Source organism: Anabrus simplex, chromosome 1, assembly GCF_040414725.1.
Source record: "Anabrus simplex isolate iqAnaSimp1 chromosome 1, ASM4041472v1, whole genome shotgun sequence".
NCBI lineage: Eukaryota > Metazoa > Arthropoda > Insecta > Orthoptera > Tettigoniidae > Anabrus > Anabrus simplex.
Genome location: NC_090265.1, coordinates 962210123 through 962231362, shown reverse-complemented (window position 1 = coordinate 962231362; position 21240 = coordinate 962210123). Strand labels below are relative to the sequence as shown.

Genomic DNA, 21240 nt, shown 5'->3' with positions numbered 1-21240 from the left:
GAAGACTGAAAAAGAGAAAGCCCCACTTACACATTTGATTTTACACAAAGACAAGCCCTCACATTAATCTCCAAATTTTCTTGGTAAGTAAAATCTTAAGACAACTGTGTTTACAGTGGTAAATAAAATTATGATGTTAATTCGTTAACCATAGAACTACGGGGAGGGGAGGCAAAAATTGCCAGTGTTGTCACATTTTTGGTGTAAAATGTGCAATTTATAATGTGAAAAGGCAATATTTTAAGTAGCTGTCAGTTAATATGTCTACTAAGTTGTCACATAGTCATTATTTCAATTTACATTATTATTGAGTTCCCATAATACACTTTCGTACAGTGGGCAAATCCTGCCCCCGACTTGCATGCGACAGATTTTCTCTCTGATGGAATATCTCAACAAAGTCAAATAATCAACTCTCACCTCTGCACTTCGAATGTTGGCACTTATGAAGACTACTGTCGCTGTTTGAATTCATAATTACTGATCGCTTTCCAGCACTGGATCTGTAAGGAATGTAAACAACGCCACCTCCTGCTTGCTTGCCCCATGCATCTTCCCGCCCCTTCCTACCTCCACCACACAGAGCTGGGACTCACAGAAGTGTACCCTTGGTTCAAGTTAGAAGTGATTGTGTAATAGTGTCACAGAAATATCTGCTGCAAGACGACAGAAATGATCCAAAAGAAGATAATGTTTCCTTTTGCTAAGTCAGTGAGATAGAGAACAGTGAAACAACACGAGTCAGAGTCAGAATCGAGAAGTTCCTCCGTTAACAAACAGAGCTTTCCTAATGCTAGTAGTAGCGTTTTATTAGCAAGAAATGGTAGGGAATTTGTGAGTGTTCTTCACAGACAAGACCAAAAAATCAGTGCAAAATACAGTGAACATTTGTGAAGGTATGTCAAATGAAATTTTGACGTGATATTAGGGTCATTCAAGAGGTATATAACAACCTAAATAACAGATACAATTGTCCAGCATACTAACCAGGAGGCAATTCTCAAGAACAAGAAAACAAGCTCAAGAGAAATATATGAATTTGTGGACATATTGCAACAAATGGGAGTAAATAATGACACTGCCTTGCCACTTCAAGACTTATGGGGGAGTGTACTGGAAAAGAATATATATGCGGGGCGTACAACATGTAATGCAACACATTTTATTTCCCAGCCAATTCAGTTTTTAAAAACTGGAATTTTGTTTGGGACATCTCTGAACATTCCTGCTTCGTCTCAGAGTTTCATCATTTCCGATAGGTGGCAGCGCTGTAACTAGCCTCCAAATGGCGTCTGTAACGGAGGTGCGTACCAAACAGAGAGCAGTTATTGAGTTTCTTTTGGCTGTAAGCCAGGGCAACACCGATATTCATAGACGTTTGCAGAATGTCTATGGAGACCTGGCAGTGGAAAAAAGCATGGTGAGTCGTTGGGTGAGATGTGCTTCATCATCACAACAAGGTCAAGCAATCCTGTCTGATCTCCCGCGTGCCGGCCAGCCGCACACAGCTGTGATGCCTGCAAAGTTGGAACGTGCGGACACCCTTATTAGAGGTAATCGACAGATCACAGTCAAACACCTCACTGCTGAACTTGATGTCTCTGTCGGTAGTGCTAACACACTTATTCACGAGTTGGAGTTTTCAAAGCATTGTTCCTGATTGGTTCGTCGACACCTAATGGAAGACCACGAAGAGCAAAGAAGAACATCTATGCGAAATTGCTTGCTCATTATGAGGCTGAAGGTAACAATTTCTTGTCAAACATTGTCACAGGTGATGAAACATGTATTCATCACTTCGAACCGGAAACAAAATGACAATCCATGGAGTTTGTAACATAACCATTGTTGTTTGATTTTGTAATGGTCCATATTAACTACAATCCCTACTCCAATAAATACACCTTTGATATTTAAAATCAGCCTTGTCAATACTTAAGAGTTATTTAATTAATTGTTATGACATCATACACCACACATTTCGTGGACCTTACTGTCCACTTCCTGTGGTTTTTTTTTTTTTTTTTTTTTTTTTTACACTACCAATTATCTCTTGGACCTCTTTACTTATAATTACACATCAAACACCAAGGTTCTAAACATCTCTTAACAGGTATATATATATATATAATATGTGCCATAATTAAAATGAAATATATCATAAATGCCATAAGAGAACACTAAAGCTACAACATTCTATTTACAATCTTCAAAAAATGTCATCCTTGTCTATTACCTAAAAATATAATCGATTTATTAAAATTAGCATCACTAAAATTTTTACTAAAATCATCCAATTCAAAGATCACGTCAGTTAAATGCTGCTGATATTTCCATATGTGCTCAAAAATCCCAAGAGTTGTAGCTCAACGTAAAATTTTTTTCAAGAAGGATGGACATTTTCATGTAAATAATGTGTATATTTTGTGTTTAGTGTATTCTCAAACAGCTCTTAAAGAACATGGGCTCTTCCATTTTTAAATTATTAGACAGCAACAATGAGCACTGTAATCTGCTACGAGACGTTATGGCTGAAGAAGTCTCAAATGAGACGAAGCGTGTCTAACTACCGCAAGCTATCGAAAATATGAAATGAATAAACGGTGAGTGAAATAAGTAGAAATACCAAGACTGGGCACCACCTGTAAAACAATTACAGGAATTTATACGGTGAGTGAAATAAGTAGAAATACCAAGACTGGGCACCACCTGTAAAACAATTACAGGAATTTATAACTATGTAGAGCAATGAGCAACTCCTTCTCCCAAGGTGACGGTCATCAGGCTGACGAACCTCCAGACTTACTTTATAACCTTACCTGTTTACCCCTGAAATTAGATGTGGGTAGCATGCCAGGTTCATTCTCACTCCACTGATAAAAAGATTTACTGCAAGTTTCATACCATGACTTTACTTCCAAAATAAAAATAAATACCACAATAATCATCACTTGATGAGACCCACTCCTGATTGCCGTCCACAAAGGCAACTCACAAACAACTACGACCAACATAAATCATTACTTGACGAGACCTACTCGTTTGTCGTTTACACAGGCAAATATACACACTACTACCACCAACAAAATCATTACTTTCACTAGACATACATTTCTTAACATACCTCCAGGTAAAGAGTCCCACTACACTCACTACTGTTACGGAACAAAAATCGTATTCTGGTAAAGAAAAGTACGACGACTTTCTCTACGTATGGATACAACCTTCTTTACAAAGAGCATCCCTAACTTTATTTACAGACCTCATCGACGTCTTGAATCCTTTCCGACTGTCGCACAGGTCAGTGTGACGCCTCACGTTTCTCCAACTGAAACTGCATACGGTACTCGGCCGACGATTTCCTTTACCAAGAATTAGCTCTGTGCACAACCACACATCCATTATCGAATGTAGATTCGGTACGCATCACCACATCCACTGTACATTATCTCATAGAAGAATTTTAGTCTAATTATTATACAGAGTTGGAATTACAAATAAATACTTAGTAGCGTCTTTTACATAACGGCCACCAGAAACTCGTAGTATCGGCGATATTCAGCGTGTTCACTCCGTAGGTAAAATATACTTAAGAACAATAGAGCATCGCCTAGGAATCTGCGCAAAGTAGCTCCCGCGCGCCGGTCCGAGTGAGAAACACATAGAATCAAGAACACAAACACAACCAGAAACAGAATCAGTGTCAGAATGAAGTGCCGCACACGCGTACATACTTATATAGGCTTGCTGCACGTGGTTATAACGTCCTGAAAAGTTTACTAGTAGCAACGCTCTCACAGGCACTTCTTCACGCGTCACTCAGTCAACCCAACCTTGCTTAAAACAAAGCCCTCGTATTGGCTATCGTGCGTCTGATGTGACATCAAACGTCCACTCACGTAAATCCACATTGATCCACTCCAATCTTCAGCCTATACTACCTGGCCGTACCCGGTGTTTCCAAGCCACTTTGTTGCAACACATTCATCTGACTTCAACCGTCCTTCCCGATATAGTCACTGTATTCCCGGTTGCACAATCCTTACAGCTAGGCCATATTTACAGACTCTTACCCAAACGGAAATTTATACAAAATATAATGATGCACATATGCAATATCCCCTAACCACATTCTTCTTATAATATTACGTTTTTACATTCTAAATAAACAAAATTACATGATTTTCATGACTTTAACATTACAAATTATTTTACGAAATTTCTTAACCTATAATTTGGGGATCGTACTTTCGTACGGTTACACATGTTCCAAAGTATGTTTAATACATTTTATATTAAATAGTTTTCATTTGTAAAGTGAAGTGTATTGATTGGGTGGACCATTAAATCTAACCCTAATTGTTAATTTATTTCGGCTAAATTTGAAGAGAAGAAGAGACAGAATGATAGGACACATCTTAAGATACCCAGGACTTGTTCAGTTGGTTTTTGAAGGAAGTTTAGGTGGTTAAGAACAGGAATATGACAAGAAGATTAGAGCAGATGTAGGATGCAATAGTTATGTAGAAATGAAAAGGTTAGCACAGGATAGGGTGGCATGAAGAGCTGCATCAAAGTCTATGGCCTGATGACTCAAATGCATGTATACTTTATTTAAAGATAAACATTTCATAATCTTCCGTATTGCTGAGGTTACGGATGGCGGAGGCCTTTACCTTTTCCAAGGGTTTTTCATGGTCTGTATGGAGATGGGAAAGAAACACTGTTTTATTTGTTGCATTCCTGGAATGACGCTGTTCTCTTCGTTTCGGTACATAATTCGACATTTGGACATAATAAAATGAGTTAGCCATTAGTGAAGTTTTAACCCATCAAATTTGTAAAATCCGTAATGATTAGTGCTGCTGCTTCCATACTACTGTAGTACATGTGAAAAATCTGTAGAAATTATGGAAAATCAGTAATAGTTCGCATCTCCATTTTCATCTCACAATTTATGAGATGCTATCACTTTTCACAGGGAGATGTCTTTTTAAGGATTTTCTAAAAGATAAACCAGGAATGTACGGGATTCTGATCAGAATGTTAGCAGACACCCATACCCAATACGTAATACAAATGGAGGTTTATGCTGTCAAAGATGGGAGACCTACAAAAGAATGGTCTGCAAAGGCAGTTATGAAATGTCTGGTAAAACCTGTGGTGGAAACTGGAGCAAACATCACAAAAGACTTAATACGCATCAGTTGAACTGGCAAAGGAAATATTTGAAGAAGCAAAGCTCACCTTAGTGGGGACATCGAAGAGCAATCAACGGCACATACAAGAGGAGGTGAAGACGACCCACGGACATAAGTTGTATTCCACCATGTTCTTATTCACGGATCCAAGAACTAAAAGACCACCCATAACCCCGGTTTCATATGTCACCCACCAAAAGCCCACAAGAAATTGCCACCTCCTCTCCACTCAACATAGTGATGACAAAGTTAACAACTGAAGAAGAAAAAAGGGGCTGTATATGTTGGCGTTGGAACTACAGCTCATCCGACCAATATTGTTGAAGACAGAGCACAGAACATGTTTGGTTTGAGAAAGAAAAGAAAAAAAAAGAAAAAAAGAAAAAAACAGTCATTTCATCTATGGAAAGTGTCCTTGGAAGGTCTTTATCCAGTGTTACTCAAACTTCTGCTTCTACTTTATCATACACAAGAGGAAGACACCTTCAGTGTTAGAAATCTGTTCACACTAATAAGGATAAAGACAAGATGACCAAAGTGAAAACGCTTTGCAGCAGATGTTCCAAATATGTTTGCAAGGCTCATTTTTAAAATATATATTATCTATATCAACTGTGAGAGTGAAAGTGAAAATTAATGAACAAACTTTTGGAATGTTCCTATGATTTATGACTTAACTGTTACTATTATACACCATGCATTTCATTATTCTCTCTAGTCCAACTCCATGGCTAAATGGTTAGTGTGCTGACCTTTAGTCACAGGGATCCTAGGTTCAATTCCCAGCAGGGTCGGGAATTTTAACCATCACTGGTTAATTTCTCTGGCATGTGGGCTGGGTGTATGTGTTGTCTTCATTATCATTTCATCTTCATACGCCATTTCATTTCATTATTCTCTTTAATGTTTGTGAGTACAGTCATTGTTAACTGATCACAATACTGTAAGATCACAGGTATATTGAATTAAAACTCGATTAGAGCCTGTACTACGACTGTCAGATAATCGGCAAGATACGCAGGCCGCAGTTTTGCAAATATTTTGGCCAGTCCTTGTGCATTTCTAAATCCAGCTGGACATGCAGCCACTGATATGAGCGCATGTTAGTGATGTGATGTGTGTTAGAGTGAGAGAGAATACTTAGTTACCCTTACAGACAGCTGGTGCCATGCATTTTGGATGTTGTAAACATTGGAACATGCCCTGGAGTATTGACAGACTCGTTTCACGACACACACGTTTGGTTTCTTCTGCTAGCATTCGGAAACGAATCGAGAATAGCAGCAGTCTACCTTCACATCGCTTTGTATTGTACAGTATTAGAGCGAGAGGCATTCAATTGCTGTTTAAAGCATCGTCTCATCGAGTTCTGTTGTGGTAGACTTCACTTCTAATATCGTACAGACATCGGTATTGCTCATTAAGTACTATGAGTTTGATTTCTGTTCTACTCCAACAGTATGTGATGATGATTATGATGCTTGTTGTTTAAAGGGGCTTAACATCTAGGTCATTGGCCCCTAACGGTATGAAATGAGACAAAATGTACTGACAATTTAAAAGTCCAAAATCATCTGCTGACCAGAATTCAAAACATGATGAAGAAGAATGAATGGATGGATATGAATTTAAAACAATCAGTGGATCCGATAAGATACATAACTTGATTCTTCCTTTTTTTTTTTTTTTTTTTTTGTCCATGTAACATTTTCAGTCTTTTTCAGTCTTTTTTTTTTTTTTCTACAACAATTTCTGTGTTTCATTACATATTTAATTCCTTTTAAAATTTCTTTGTGTGTGTAGATTTTAGTCCTAATTCTTTTCTCAGCTGGAATTTCCACATTATCGGCAAATAAGAGTCTAATATTGGACTCTAGGTAATACAATTTTTTTTAATAGTATTAAACAAACGAAAACACTCAGAAACGGGTATACCACCGTTCTAAATTTCACTACATTTTTAGTGACCTTATTGCCATTACAGTAAAAAATGTTACTACATCTTCCACATAACAATACCGTAGTTAAAATCCATCGGTAGTTTGCATGAAAATACAGTGGAACTTCATTAGTACGCCATCTACTTCAAAACTACACACGTCTCGCTTTACTATGTCCATTGCCTCATCAGTTTTGACACTGTGGGAACTAGCTTAGGATCTGGCTCGCCATCGCTTTCATTCTGCACTGACGCTTTTTCCATCTTCTGTACTTCAAGTATTTCATCTTTTGTCATAGTTTCACATACTGGAACATCGTCATCAACGTTGACGTATGTTTCGAAGGTGACCTCTACTGATATTTGGTGCCATTCTTCACTCTCAGAAAAATCATCTAGCATAATGTCATCAGCATGAACATGACAAAAGCCGGCTGCATTGAAGCAGTTCCGAATAGTGTTTTGGTCCACAGAATTCCAGGCAGCCTTAATGAAATGCATGGGATCTAAAACGATTTTTCTCGTTGTTTCCACTGCGGCCAATCTTCTCTGTACCAGCCTCTTACTATACTTCTGCTTCATGCACCATATTATGCCTTGGTCTAAGGGCTGTAGCTTACTTGTGCAGTTTAATGGAAGGAAATTTTGTTTTATCTCTAATACTAATTATGAGGATGCGCACTATGACAAAAGTAAAGTTTATATTCTTAATCCAAGATATTTTACCTTTCACTTTGTTCTACGATTATTCATTGCTAAGCTGTGAAATAAATTGGAAAACGAGGATACCACTAGTAGGTGGCAGACAATCAGTAATTTTATTATTAATTATTCAATCTATTGTTGCTAATTCACCATGAACATCATGTATCCTTACTCCATATGAGTGTCGTGGAGAGGTATGGAATAGAACCCAAGCTTTTAGCACGCATTCTAGTGATTAGGAAATGTATACCACAACCTCTAGCACCCCGGCTTCTAACCTGTAGAAGATAAAACATATTCAGCTAATGGGACTTGAAACAACAAACAGCAGCACGGCAGCATCAAGCAACTATGCCATAACGACTATGGCTACCACGGAATGATCTTCTTAGCACCGCTACTGCTTCCGTTGAGTCTCTTCTGCCATTCAACGGAAGTTTGGTAGTTCCTGTTCTTCAAGTTCATGGCATCTCCTGTTGGTGGTTTTCTTGAACGCAGGTGATTAGTATTTGCATCACCAATATCATGTATCAGCAGTTTTGGATTGTTCATTATTTTGCTGAATTCTCTTAGGAGAACATCTTTTCGTCTGAGATCTGGAGGAGGAATATGACTTAACACTGGTAACCACTGTATGGGAGTAGATTTGATTGTGCCAGTGATGAGATGCATTGTGGTGTTCAGTTGAGTACCTATAATATTTGTGTGGGCACTATTTAGCCAGACAGCAGCACAGTATTCGGCTGTCGACACCAACCCTAGAGCTTAGTATCGGCAGAATAGCAGCTATAGATCCCCCAAGCTGTTCCACGTAGTTTATGAATTATGTTCTTGTAAGTTCTTACTTTTGCAGCAACTTTCTGGAGATGATGTTTATAAGACATTGTTCTATCCAATGTTCTATTCATACTGTTGGGCCTCCTGTGGGTGGGGGCGCAGGCAAAGAATACACCCACGGTATCCCCTGCCTGTCGTAAGAGGTGACTAAAAGGGGCAACCAAGGGATGATCGAATTACAACCATGAGACTACTTGTAATTAGTACCATCATGCGGGGAACGCCATGGGTCGCTTTTACTTGCGTGTAGTACCATTATGTTAGGTACACAACAGGTTTGTGATTAGTAGGGAAAGTATGTGAATCAGGGTGAGTTTTACAGTACCTGTGATTAGTACCACTCTATGAGCGACAACATGAGTCTGCCTTGCCTAAGATTAGTACCCACTATGTGAGGAACACCACGGGATAGTACGAGTCCCTGTGATTAGTACACCTATGTGAGGAACACTATAGGTTTGCGTTGCCTGTAAATGGTGCCGCAATGTGAGAAACACCATAGGTCTGTGTTACATGTGCACAGTACATTACCTGTGAGTAGTAATATAATGTGTGGATTACCGCGAGTCTACGCTACTTTTGATTAGTACCGCAACATGACAAATACCATGGTTCTAATTTCCTAGCCATAAGTACCATTCTGAGGGGCTAATGACCTGGATTTTGGACCCCTTTAGACTACAAGCATCATTGATTCAGGATTGTGCTTTAAAAACAGTCTCTTGGTCAGTAATACTAATGTTTAACGTTAGTTTCTGGTAATGTGGGGCATTACGGGTCGGATCCACTGATTGTTTTAAATTCATATCCATCCATTCATTCTTCTTCATCATGTTTTGAATTCTGGTCAGCAGATGATTTTGGACTTTTAAATTGTCAGTACATTTTGTCTCATTTCATACCGTTAGGGGCCAATGACCTAGATGTTAAGCCCCTTTAAACAACAAGCATCATAATCATCATCACATACTGTTGGAGTAGAACAGAAATCAAACTCATAGTAAATGAGCAATACCGATGTCTGTACGATATTAGAAGTGAAGTCTACCACAACAGAACTCAATGAGACGATGCTTTAAACAGCAATTGAATGCCTATCGCTCTAATACTGTACAATACGATTTTAATTCAATATACCTGTGATCTTACAGTATTGTGATCAGTTAACAATGACTGTACTCACAACAATTAAAGAGAATAATGAAATGAAATGGCGTATGAGGATGAAATGATAATAAGACAACACATACACCCAGCCCACATGCCAGAGAAATTAACCAGTGATGGTTAAAATTCCCGACCCTGCTGGGAATTGAACCTAGGACCCCTGTGACTAAAGGTCAGCGCACTAACCATTTAGCCATGGAGTTGGACTAGAGAGAATAATGAAATGCATGGTTAAGTCATAAATCATAGGAACATTCCAAAGTTTGTTCATTAATTTTCACTTTCACTCTCACGTTGATATAGATAATATGTATTTTAAAAATGAGCCTTGCAAACATATTTGGAACATCTGCTGCAAAGCGTTTTCACTTTGGTCATCTTGTCTTTGTCCTTATTAGTGTGAACAGAACACTGAAGGTGTCTTTCTCTTGTGTATGATAAAGTAGAAGCAGAAGTTTGAGTAACACTGGATAAAGACCTTCCAAGGACACTTTCCATAGAGAATAGCGGCAATCTACCTTCACATCACTTTATATTGTATTGAAGTCTTTTTAGTAATGTTGACTTCAATCCTAATTTCTCTTTCAATTCTACACAAGTTACTCCTTCCAACTACCATTTGACAAGCCACTTACCATCAAGCACCCTTCTTCTCTCGGACTTCTGGAGGACTACAATTTTATTTCTTCACATAATATTATAAACCTCACTTAAAATGGACCACAGAAGCGTCTGTATGCTATAAAAAATTTTAGAATTGGATCTGAACTCCACTCTGATTTCCCGACGTTCGAAATATTTAACACTGATAAATTTTCTCTACTACTCTTCTTGTTTCAACATAGCAATTTACTGTAGACCTCACTTGAAGTGAGCAATGTATTAATGCACCATTTGGAATTGTCAGCTACATTTTATTCATTAATGTGTTAATCAATATATTTAGGATCATAATGAACACTGTATTTGACATGCCTAATAGAAGACGTTACACATGGAAGGATTTCGGAGATAACAACAGATACCAAATTGACTACATTCTAGTTAAGAGAAGGTATAGAAATCAGGTAACTTCATGCCATAGCTATCCTGGCTTAGACATCGACAGCGACCATGTCCCAGTATTAGCAAAATGTCGAATTAGGCTGAAGAAGTTTAGGAAACCAAGAAGCAAGAAATGGAATCTAGAAAAATTAAATGATCCATTAACACAAGCAGCATTCGAAGAAAAGACAGATACGATCATGTACAACAACTGCAACGAAACAGATTGGGACGCTGTCAAAGCTTCACTTACAACGGCAGCAGATGAAGTGCTAGGAAAAAAGACGCTTGAACCCAGGAAGAACTGGATGACCGAAGAAATACTAAATCTCATTCAGGAAAGAAACAAAGAGCATCGGAAAAATACCCCAGAAGGAATGATAAACTATAAGAAACTAAAAAACTTAGTTACACAGAAGTGCCGAGAGGCGAAAGAAAGATGGATGAATGACATTTGTAAAAGCATAGAACATGATATGAAAATCGGAAATGTTGACAGAGCATACAATCAAGTAAAAAGAACACAATTCAAGGCTAAAATGAAATCCAGTGTAATAAAAGATACGGAAGGAAGTCTGTTAATAGAAGATGAGGAGGTAATGAAGAGATGGAAAGAGTATTTGGAGGATCTATACAATGGAGAAGAAATTGACAATGTAGATGAGTACATCATAAAACAAGACCAGGTTTCACAAGATGAACTAGGTCCTCCCATAGTGAGAAGTGAATTCGAAACAGCACTGCAACAGCTGAAAAAGAACAAGGCTCCTGGACCAGACAAACTGCCTGCTGAACTGTGGAAAAACTCTGGAAAAAAGCTGAAGTATGAACTCTTCAAAATCATCCAGTACTGCTATGAAAATGGAGATATGCCAGAGGATTTTGTTGAAAGCAAAGCAGTACTTCTGCACAAAAAAGGAGATTCAACAGAATGCTCCAATTACAGAATACTAAGTCTTGTTTCACATGCAGCAAAAATATTCACATGCATATTAAAAAACAGAATCAAAATGAAAATTGAGCAGAATCTAGATGATGATCAGTTTGGGTTCAGGAAAGGAATAGGAACAAGAGAAGCTATTATAGCACTTAAAACCATCTTGGAGAGAAGACTGGAGCTTAACAGAAATACATATATAGCTTTTGTAGACCTGGAAAAAGCTTTGACAATGTTCATTGGAAAAGGCTGTTCAAAATTATGAAGGACATTCATTTGGACTGGAAAGACAGAAAAGCAATACTCAACCTCTACATCAATCAAAGAATAAACATCGAAAGTAATGATAAAGTATGCAAGGTGAGAATAAGGAAAGGAGTAAGACAGGGGTGTTCCTTATCACCATTTCTATTTAATCTGTACATTGAAGAGACCATGAAAATTTTTAAATCCAAAACACCTGGCATTAAAATAAATGGAACAACTGTACACTGTATTAGATTTGCCGACGATATTGCACTTCTGGCTGACAATGAGAAGAACATGCAGATCATGCTCAACAAATTAACATCCATCTTAAAAAATTTCCAACTTAACATTAATGTAAATAAAACTAATGTTATGGTTGTAAGCAAATCTAAAATGAAGCCAGAGGCACAGCTCAGAATTGGAAATATTTTAATAAAACAGGTGCACAAGTTCTGCTATTTAGGATCAGTTATTACCGATGACAACAGATGCACTGTGGAAATAAAAAAACGGATATCCCTGTGTAAGAAAGCCTTTGAGGAGAAGAAGCAGCTCTTAACTAATAAATCCTTAAATACTGAACAAAAGAAATTATTTATCAAAACGTTCATTTGGAGTGTGCTGCTATATGGCTGTGAAGGATGGACTCTCTTGAAAGAGGACGTGAAACGACTAGAGGCAGTGGAAATGTGGCTATGGAGGAAGATGACTAGAACTAGCTGGATTGAGAAGAAAACTAATGAAGCAGTGCTTAGAGAAATAAACACCCAGAGGCATTTAATAACAGCGATAAAAAGGAGAAAAGCATCAGTTTTCGGTCACATTCTCCGGCATAATAACTTCATAAAGAACTTGTTCGAAGGCAAGGTGATGGGAAAGAAAGGCAGAGGAAAACCACGGAAGAAGATCATTGAAGAGGTAGTTGAGATGATGGGATGCCAAGGTTATGGAGAGATGAAAAGGATCGCAGAGAGAAGAGATCAATGGTTGCAGCGACAAGGCGAAGCCTTTAGATGATGATGATGATGATGAGTTCTCTATTACGCCCTCAACCTCCACAGGACACCTATTTGCTATATTTAAACAAGGACTTTCAGGAGGGTGTATAAATTTTACGACTATCCATATTTTAATCTTTAAACTATTGTCAACAATTCTGCTCACCATTTGTAACATCTTCACATTTATATTTAATTTACTTACAATCAGGTACCTGATTATTTACCTTTCAGTTTGAGATATAGGCTGATGATGGTCTTGATTGAAGAGCGAAACATGTCCCTACAGTTTTAATTCTTTTTTAAAATTCTTTTTATGTATTGAAAAGGTGGAACAAATAAACTTTCATATTTATTTGACTTTATTGTACCTTTTTATACGGACCAAAATATGAGAATCGTAACATGTAATGTGGTTCCTCGTCAAAATTCACGACAAAAGTTTATCTTGCAAAACCTAGTCCTGCCAATAGGTTTAATAGAAATGCGAGTTAAGAAACGAGGCTCTGGCAATGCTGTAACAGCGTGCAGCATGGCCAAGCAGAGGTCGCATGAACTCTGCGCTCTGCCGGAGCTGTCTCATTAGCTCAGTGAAACGAGGTAATGCCATAAATGTCAGTTGTGCAGATGCGCCAATGTTCGAGTCGTGTTTTCAGTTAATGTATTAAATTGTATCCAATGTACACCTCCACTATGCAATACAACTATGTTCTGTCTTACCATTACAGTTACCTTTATTTAAACATTCAAACATAATATGAACTTCTTACAGACATAAACGATCACTTTGTTTCATCCATGGCACAAATAAAGCCAACACGTAGAATATAATAGTGGATACAGTAACATCGTCTCTATCCAATGCGGTACAAGGAAACACAATACAGTACAATAGGTGGGCTACACTGGATTGCCCATTATGCTACGCACAATAATTCCATAGTGTACGTGTGACATCCAGTCTTATCTTCACAGAGCCGGTATGTACACTTACGAGCAACGTTCACTTCACAGCAGATGTTCAAAGTGACCACCTTGCATTTTCAAACACTTGCCACTCGCTGGAGCATACTTTGCCGGACCCTATGCAACACACCTGCATCCACCATTGCCGATGCAGCATGCACGCGAGCTATTAGGTCATGTTCATCCATGGGTAGAGTACTATGAACATATTCCTATAGGTGTCCCCAAAAATAAAAATCTAGTGATTACGGTCCAGAGAACGTGGAGGCCAGAAGATTGGACCTCCACGAACAATCCATTTACCTGGAAATGCTTCATTTAACCAGTTACCCACAGTCATTCCAAAGTGTGGCGGTGCACCATCATGCTCAAACCACACCTGTTGCCGAACACCAAGTGGAACGTTTTCTAAAGCGTCAGGCAAAGTATTGCCCAGAAACGTATGATAGCGGGGCGCATTTCAACTTGTCCGGCAACAGGTAAGGGCCTAAAAGCACTCCTCCCAAGATTCCAGCCCACAGGTTTATGCTAAAGCGTGCCTGAAAGCCACGTTCACGGGTGTCATGTGGGTTGTGGTCATACCAATAATGGCTGTTGTGATGGTTGAAAATACCTTCCCAAGTGAAGCTACATTCGTCATTCCATATCACATTCTTTATAAAATGTTCGTTATCGTCAACTTGTTGCAAAAGCCATTCATAGAACTGTACTCGTTGAATGCGGCATTCCGGCCGTTGGTGTTGAGTTAACGTGTAATGATATGGATGCAGTTTTTCGTCATGCAACACGTCAACAACCAGTGTTTGAGATACCTGGAACTGCCTTGCAATATCACAGGTACGTCGCCAAGGTGATTGGTGAACGGCTTCAAGAATGTCGTCCTCTGTTTGTGGAATACGTCTAGTCCTTGGATGACCTCTGTCCACTACTTGTGGACAAAGATTACTGGTTTCCCGCAGGCGTTGCTCAAGGTGAGGCAAAATATTCTTATCGGGATGGCGCCTTTCAGGGTACCGTGTTGCATACTCACGAGCAGCAGCAGAAGCTTGGTTATCAGATGCACCCAACTTTAAAAGCATATCGACGTATTCGCCGTTTGTGTACTCCACCAGGAAGCCGCCCTACATGCACTTGACAGGACCAGTTATGGATGTGCACTGCGTGGTTAGTCAACTCATGCATTCAGTTGAATGGATCACACTGCCATATGTTCAACTATTGTCATGTGACAACAGGATGCCATGCTTACAAACGCAGTTACACGATGGGAACTAGGGACCTGGCGTCACACACACACAAAAGAAAAAAACGTGACGTAGTTTCGAGCCGTAGCTCCATGGTGCACATGTGGGTTTGATAACCCAGCCGTCTACTCAGTGAGCTGCAATGGCAGGTACGGTAGAGCGGGATGATGCACGCTTCTCTATTACAGTACATTCCAATGCAATGCAGGATGTGACAGTGTTGCCAGCTTCTCGTTTTCGACTTGTGTTCCAACAGCACCAGATCCGATTTGGCTATAGAAACTTTTGCCTTACAATGATATGAGGAATCGCATGCTGACCTCCAAGCGTGGCATTTTTTGTTCACCCTGTATATTGTCTGGTACAAATTGTATGTTATTATTTCATGAACGAGCTTGTCGCCATGGAATACTGCTAACAAGATGAGGGAATAAACTGCCCAAAATGACTTAATCCAGCCCAAGATGATTGACCAAGACCAGAGATGACATCCGCAGAATCAGCTGCCAACCGCGAGGGTCTCATGGAGTAGCTGAGGGGAAGAAACCATCCCAAAAGGCAAAGGAAACGAGAAAAGTTTGTTTTCAAAATCTTTATAGATGATTTTGAAGAAAATAATTTAGTAGCTTACCTGCAAGTGAAATATAATTGATCTTTGAGATCAACCTATTTCATGTGGAAAGTTCTGACAAGTAACTTGTGTGCTAATCAATTTATATTAGAATAGGAAGTGACCTAGATATAAATGAATCTTGGTCATCCCACAGATTTTATGCCATACGGGAGTGTGATATGATAATGTATAGATCCCCAGATCATTAGTAAGGTTAATGTAGATGTTATTTCAAAGAGTACTGGAGAGGTAATACGCTGTATCGTTAAGTGTGGTTATGGAAGATAGTAATGTCATTGCACAGGACGATAACTCTGAACATATGAAAGAAGAAAGAGATCCTACATTGATTATGGATGAGAACTGAAGCAATAACGTTGAGGGAAATTAATTCTGAGAAGAGTTAGAGGTATTAAGAAGATATGTGGTGTAGTACATGATTTATGAAGCGATAGAGTTGTATAAAGAATATAAGGAAATGTGAAATATGTTAAAGTATATGTATATATCGTCAGTTATAAGAAGAACTGGAATATTTTAGATGTTAGCTGATACCAGATAGGATCACGCTTGTCAGAGATGGCATAGTAATATTTTTGTCGTCGAGAAGATGTATACCGCTATGATTGCAGCATATTCAACCTTAAGTAAACCTATAATAATGAACTATTATCATCTGATAACCTCTATAGTAGAAATAAATGTCATGATAGGACCAATCGGCACACATAGAGCTATATTTTATTCAAGTCAAGTCAGGATTGATGTTACATAATGATTCATTATTAGTGGCACACGAGAATATAATTCATTTCAGGTGATAGTGTATCATCATATATGGAAGTATGTTACTTATTGGCACATATCTGATTTCATAATTTCTAGTTAAATAAAACTGCCCACCCCGTGGTGTAAGGGTAGTGTGCCTGCCTCTTACCCGGAGGCTCCGGGTTCGATTCCCGGCCAGGTCAGGGATTTTTACCTGGACCTGAGGGTTGGTTCAAGGTCCACTCAGCCTAAGTGATTAGAATTGAGGAGCTATCTGATGGTGAGATAGCGGCCCCGGTCTAGAAAGCCAAGAATAACGGCCGAGAGGATTCGTCGTGCTGACCACCGCAGGCCTTCGGGCTGAGCAGTGGTTGCTTGGTAGGCCAAGGCCCTTCAAGGGCTGTAGTGCAATGGGTTTTTTTTAAGTTAAATAAAATATAAGATATATATGATATCTTCAACCTTGCTTATATGTTACATGAATTAGATATACAAATGTTAGATGGAATATTATTTCATAATGAACGGTAGGTTAGTAACAGCGAGTGTTGGCTGCATATACAGGCCTGGAAGAGAGGAAAGAGACATGGAAATCTTTGAAAAAATAATAGATTATACTCGTAAAAACAATAATAATGATATGGTAATAATTGGGGGAGATCTAAATTTGCCTGAAGTTGAATGGAAAGGAGCTGCAAGTGAAGCCCATGAACAGAAACTGGCAAATAAGTTAATTTGGGAGGGAGGATTTACACAAGTAGTACAAGAACCGACTCGTCTCAATAACTTACTAGATGTATTCTTGGCTAAACCATGGGAAATTGTTGATAAAACTGAGGTAATTGAAGGAATAGGAGACCATAAGGCTGTAATAATGGATGTAGGACTCGTACCAAAAAGGCTTAATAAGAGGGTTACACAAGACAAGAAATTGTACAGAAAAACTAAAGTTGATGAATTTGGGACATGTTGTCAATGAATGAATGAATGAATGAATGAATGAATGAATGAATGAATGCTTAAGACAAGGCAGAATCCCAGACTCTTTGAAGAGAACAAAAATTAAAATGTTCTAAAAAAGGAAAGGGGACTCCAATTGACATAAGGATAGGTTTAGACTAGCAAGTTATTGCAGCAATTTACTTACACGAAGCAACTTGCTGTGCCAAATGCAAGTCTAAATTCCTCAGCAAGCTGACTTGCGGCGGTTAACAATTCCTTCGGCAAGATGCTTGCACCCAGTCTCATGCTAGTAGCGTAAAGGACACGTCGTAAGTTTCTGCAAGTTATTTGCATAGATAGAATCCGATCCCATTTAGTGCAAGTGGATGGTGCAAGTTGGTAAGTAGGCGATCACATTTCATACATTTATTTCCCTGTTTTAATTTTTTAAATGTAATTAAATTCATTCAATCACCACACATATACTGGTACCGTACTCAATTTTTTGAGAAATGGAGGAAAAACATAAATGGTCCAGGAAGAACAATGGTGAATTAATACAAAAAATTGAGAGCTTCCCAGAAATTTGAGATGTTCACAGCAGTGAATTCAAAGACAGAATTAAGGTATCCCATGATTTCAGTGCCGTTGCGGAGGACTTTAACATGCCACCGAAGGAAATACTGAGAAAATGGCACAAACTGAAAACAGTATTCCCATAAAGTGAAGAAACTTGTAAAAATAAAAAGTGGCTCATCTGGGATACCAGACGAGTCTTGCTGGCCACATTTTTCAGCTACGAAATTCATAGAGAGTAGCGCTGCAACGTCTTTGGATAGAGTATATTCCTTAGCAAAGGTAAGCTTATTTGTTTTCTTTTCTTCTTTTGTGCATCAAAGAGTGAGGATGTGGATTATATTCTCCCACTACAAGATATTTATAATTGTAACTGCTTGCTGAAATGTCAATGTACTGTGCACTGGGTTTCAGGTTGTGATTTGATGAAATTTTAGGCACATCTTATTTAGGAGATTAGGTGAGTTTTGTTAGGGCAGGTCCCCAACTAAGCTAACGTTTAAACTATCACGTAACGTAGGAGTTCTAATTCTACGCATCAGATGTCCACTTTAGTCACGTCAAACGACACTCTTAGACTATGCCGGGACTGTTCTTAACCGCAGTTACCACATGGGGAATAGCATACCCACAGAAGTTAAAATGTGTGGGTTGATAGTAATTGAGCTATTCTAATAACAATTACCATCTCCTGTATTCCTACTAACTCAGACACACTTCCTGATGAAGACTAGTGATTCATAAGAGCCTGCTAACAATAGATTTTTACCCAACCTCTTGAGAAGCGACCAAAATGTATGAGTGGTCCTGTAACAATTAATGAGTGCAGTGTACTAGAGAATTGTAGATTTAATATAGATCAATTCTAAACGCATACTTAAAGAGCACACAAAATAGACATCATAAAGTACCTTTTGGAGGTGGTTTATAACAGCTCATATGCTGGAATAAGTCATTGACAAGTGTTTCTACACCAAGGTCTTGCTGCCATGGGCCTCCCTTTAATACAAATAGCAAAACATCGAAGGCTTTTTCCCTTTCAGCTGCAGTAGAATTAAACTTTGACACACACGACATACATGCCTCCTGAAAAGAAAGGAACCATTTGAAATTTGAAACACTGTAACAAAAGACATACATTTTTATTTTTACTGTACTGAGTTAGCAATATCTGGAGAATACATTCAGGCAGCACAAGTTCTACATTATGCTTCATTACAAACACAAAGGTAAAAAATTAAATTACGACAACAAATGCAACAATACACTGTACATGCTACTGTCGGCAGCCCTGGACTGTTTTCTGCGGTTTGCCCATTTTTACACCAGGTTGTACCTTAATTAAAGCTATGGCCACTACCTAGCTCTTTCCCATCCTTATGTCACCGAAAACCCTTTATATATATTGGTGCAACATCAAACTACCATCAGAAAAAAAAGTTTAAGGTCCAAGTCTCCCAGATGAAAAAAACTGGTGAAGACCCTCCATTACTCCCTTCATTTATTAAAAATCAAGCACCATCATCTTTTCTTCCCTACAATAGTTTTATTGGAATCTCTTTCCAGACTAAACCAGTAATCATTAATGGATCTACTCTGCTCTCGATAGCCTAGTCCTCCCAATGTAAGTTGTTCTCTATTACTTGTTGTTAGATTGCATGTACTGTCAGAGTTTGCAGACATCCTGGATTTTACAGGAAAGTACTGTGCTGTTCCATTGTCCTGATTGCTAATACATGGAGTCAAGTTGTTTACTATTTACCCCAAATTAAATTAAATAGTACGCATTAAAACGTCGGAGAAGTACAAAGTATACGATACAGGTGCAAATTGAATCATAGTGGCCATGACCGAGACAAAATGTATCTTTTAAATTGTTAGCACCAACACTTGGAACAAGAGAGAATTGATTCTAGAAGGCTGGGGAGAAAATCAGTGGATGCAATTTCAAGAAGAGATATTTGGGAGGTTAAACATCAAATTAACCAGCAGAAATTGAAAAACCAGCAATAATATATGTCCACACGTATAATACATACATAATTTATTATATAAAACTGAGAACATATTCAACAGAATAATTGAATTCATCCAGAAAAGTAGAAGAAAGGAACGGAAGAAGCTATTGAACGGACCTGACTTGTATGAAAAAGGTTTTGTTAGGAAGCATATATTAAGAAAACACAATCATATAGAAGATACCGTTGAATTAAATTATGTAAAGTCACGTCAGACATTTTGGTAGTCTGTATAATAACTTAGACATAGATGTTTATCTAAGCCAACATAAAACAATACTGCAATACAAGAAGGCTTTGCATTTGAAAAAAATGTTTTCATTAATGTTTTCTTTGAATCTGTATTTCCTAAATGCACAAAAGACCAACATTATGGACCTGTAAATCGAGAATGGGGTTGACGACCAGAGGAGACCAGCCGACTTGACGGGCAGATAAGAGCTCGCAAGATGTTTTCTTTGTATAATGTAGACACTGTATATTTGTTTGGAGTGTAATAGCTCATTCTATCTTCATAATATAATTCAATATCGAGCAGTTTCTCATGAGTGATCTAAAATGTGACATGTTTAGGAAGGTGATAGGTAGTCTTCAGCATGAGTAAAGTTTATCACAAGCTAGGGAAGTGACCATATAATAGTATAATGTTATGCCAACGACATCAGTCAATCATTAATGTCACGCCATTAATGAAAAAGTATACGATGAGAATAGAGTGTGATAGGTAGTAATATTGAGATGTAGGACATCAGGTTCGTAAAGATAAATCATTTATTGCCATTAATAAATCAGATGAGGTTAAATATGGATGCATATGTATAAATAAGGAACGTATTGGCAGAAATGAGAGATAGATATTATCCAGGAAATGATTTTTTTTGAAAAGTGAATTGAATTATGCGTTACTGTGAATGAAGTAAGAAATATTGACATGTGGTGGCGTTAAAAATATAAAGAGAGGGACGAGAAAGGAAGTGTGAGATGGTAGAATATTGATATACGAAGGAAAGAATTGATGAATTGTGATAATGATGCA

At 38.2% G+C, this 21240-nt stretch overlaps 1 protein-coding gene across 1 annotated transcript in view; it reads right to left on the bottom strand.

The window, feature by feature from the left end:
• LOC136857637 (DNA-dependent protein kinase catalytic subunit) overlaps positions 1–21240 on the bottom strand; it is an 873484-nt gene that overhangs the window by 798066 nt on the left and 54178 nt on the right. The window contains exon 4 of the mRNA XM_067136445.2: positions 19098–19272. Within this exon, the coding sequence (XP_066992546.2) occupies positions 19098–19272 (175 nt within the window). The remainder of the gene's footprint in view (positions 1–19097; positions 19273–21240) is intronic.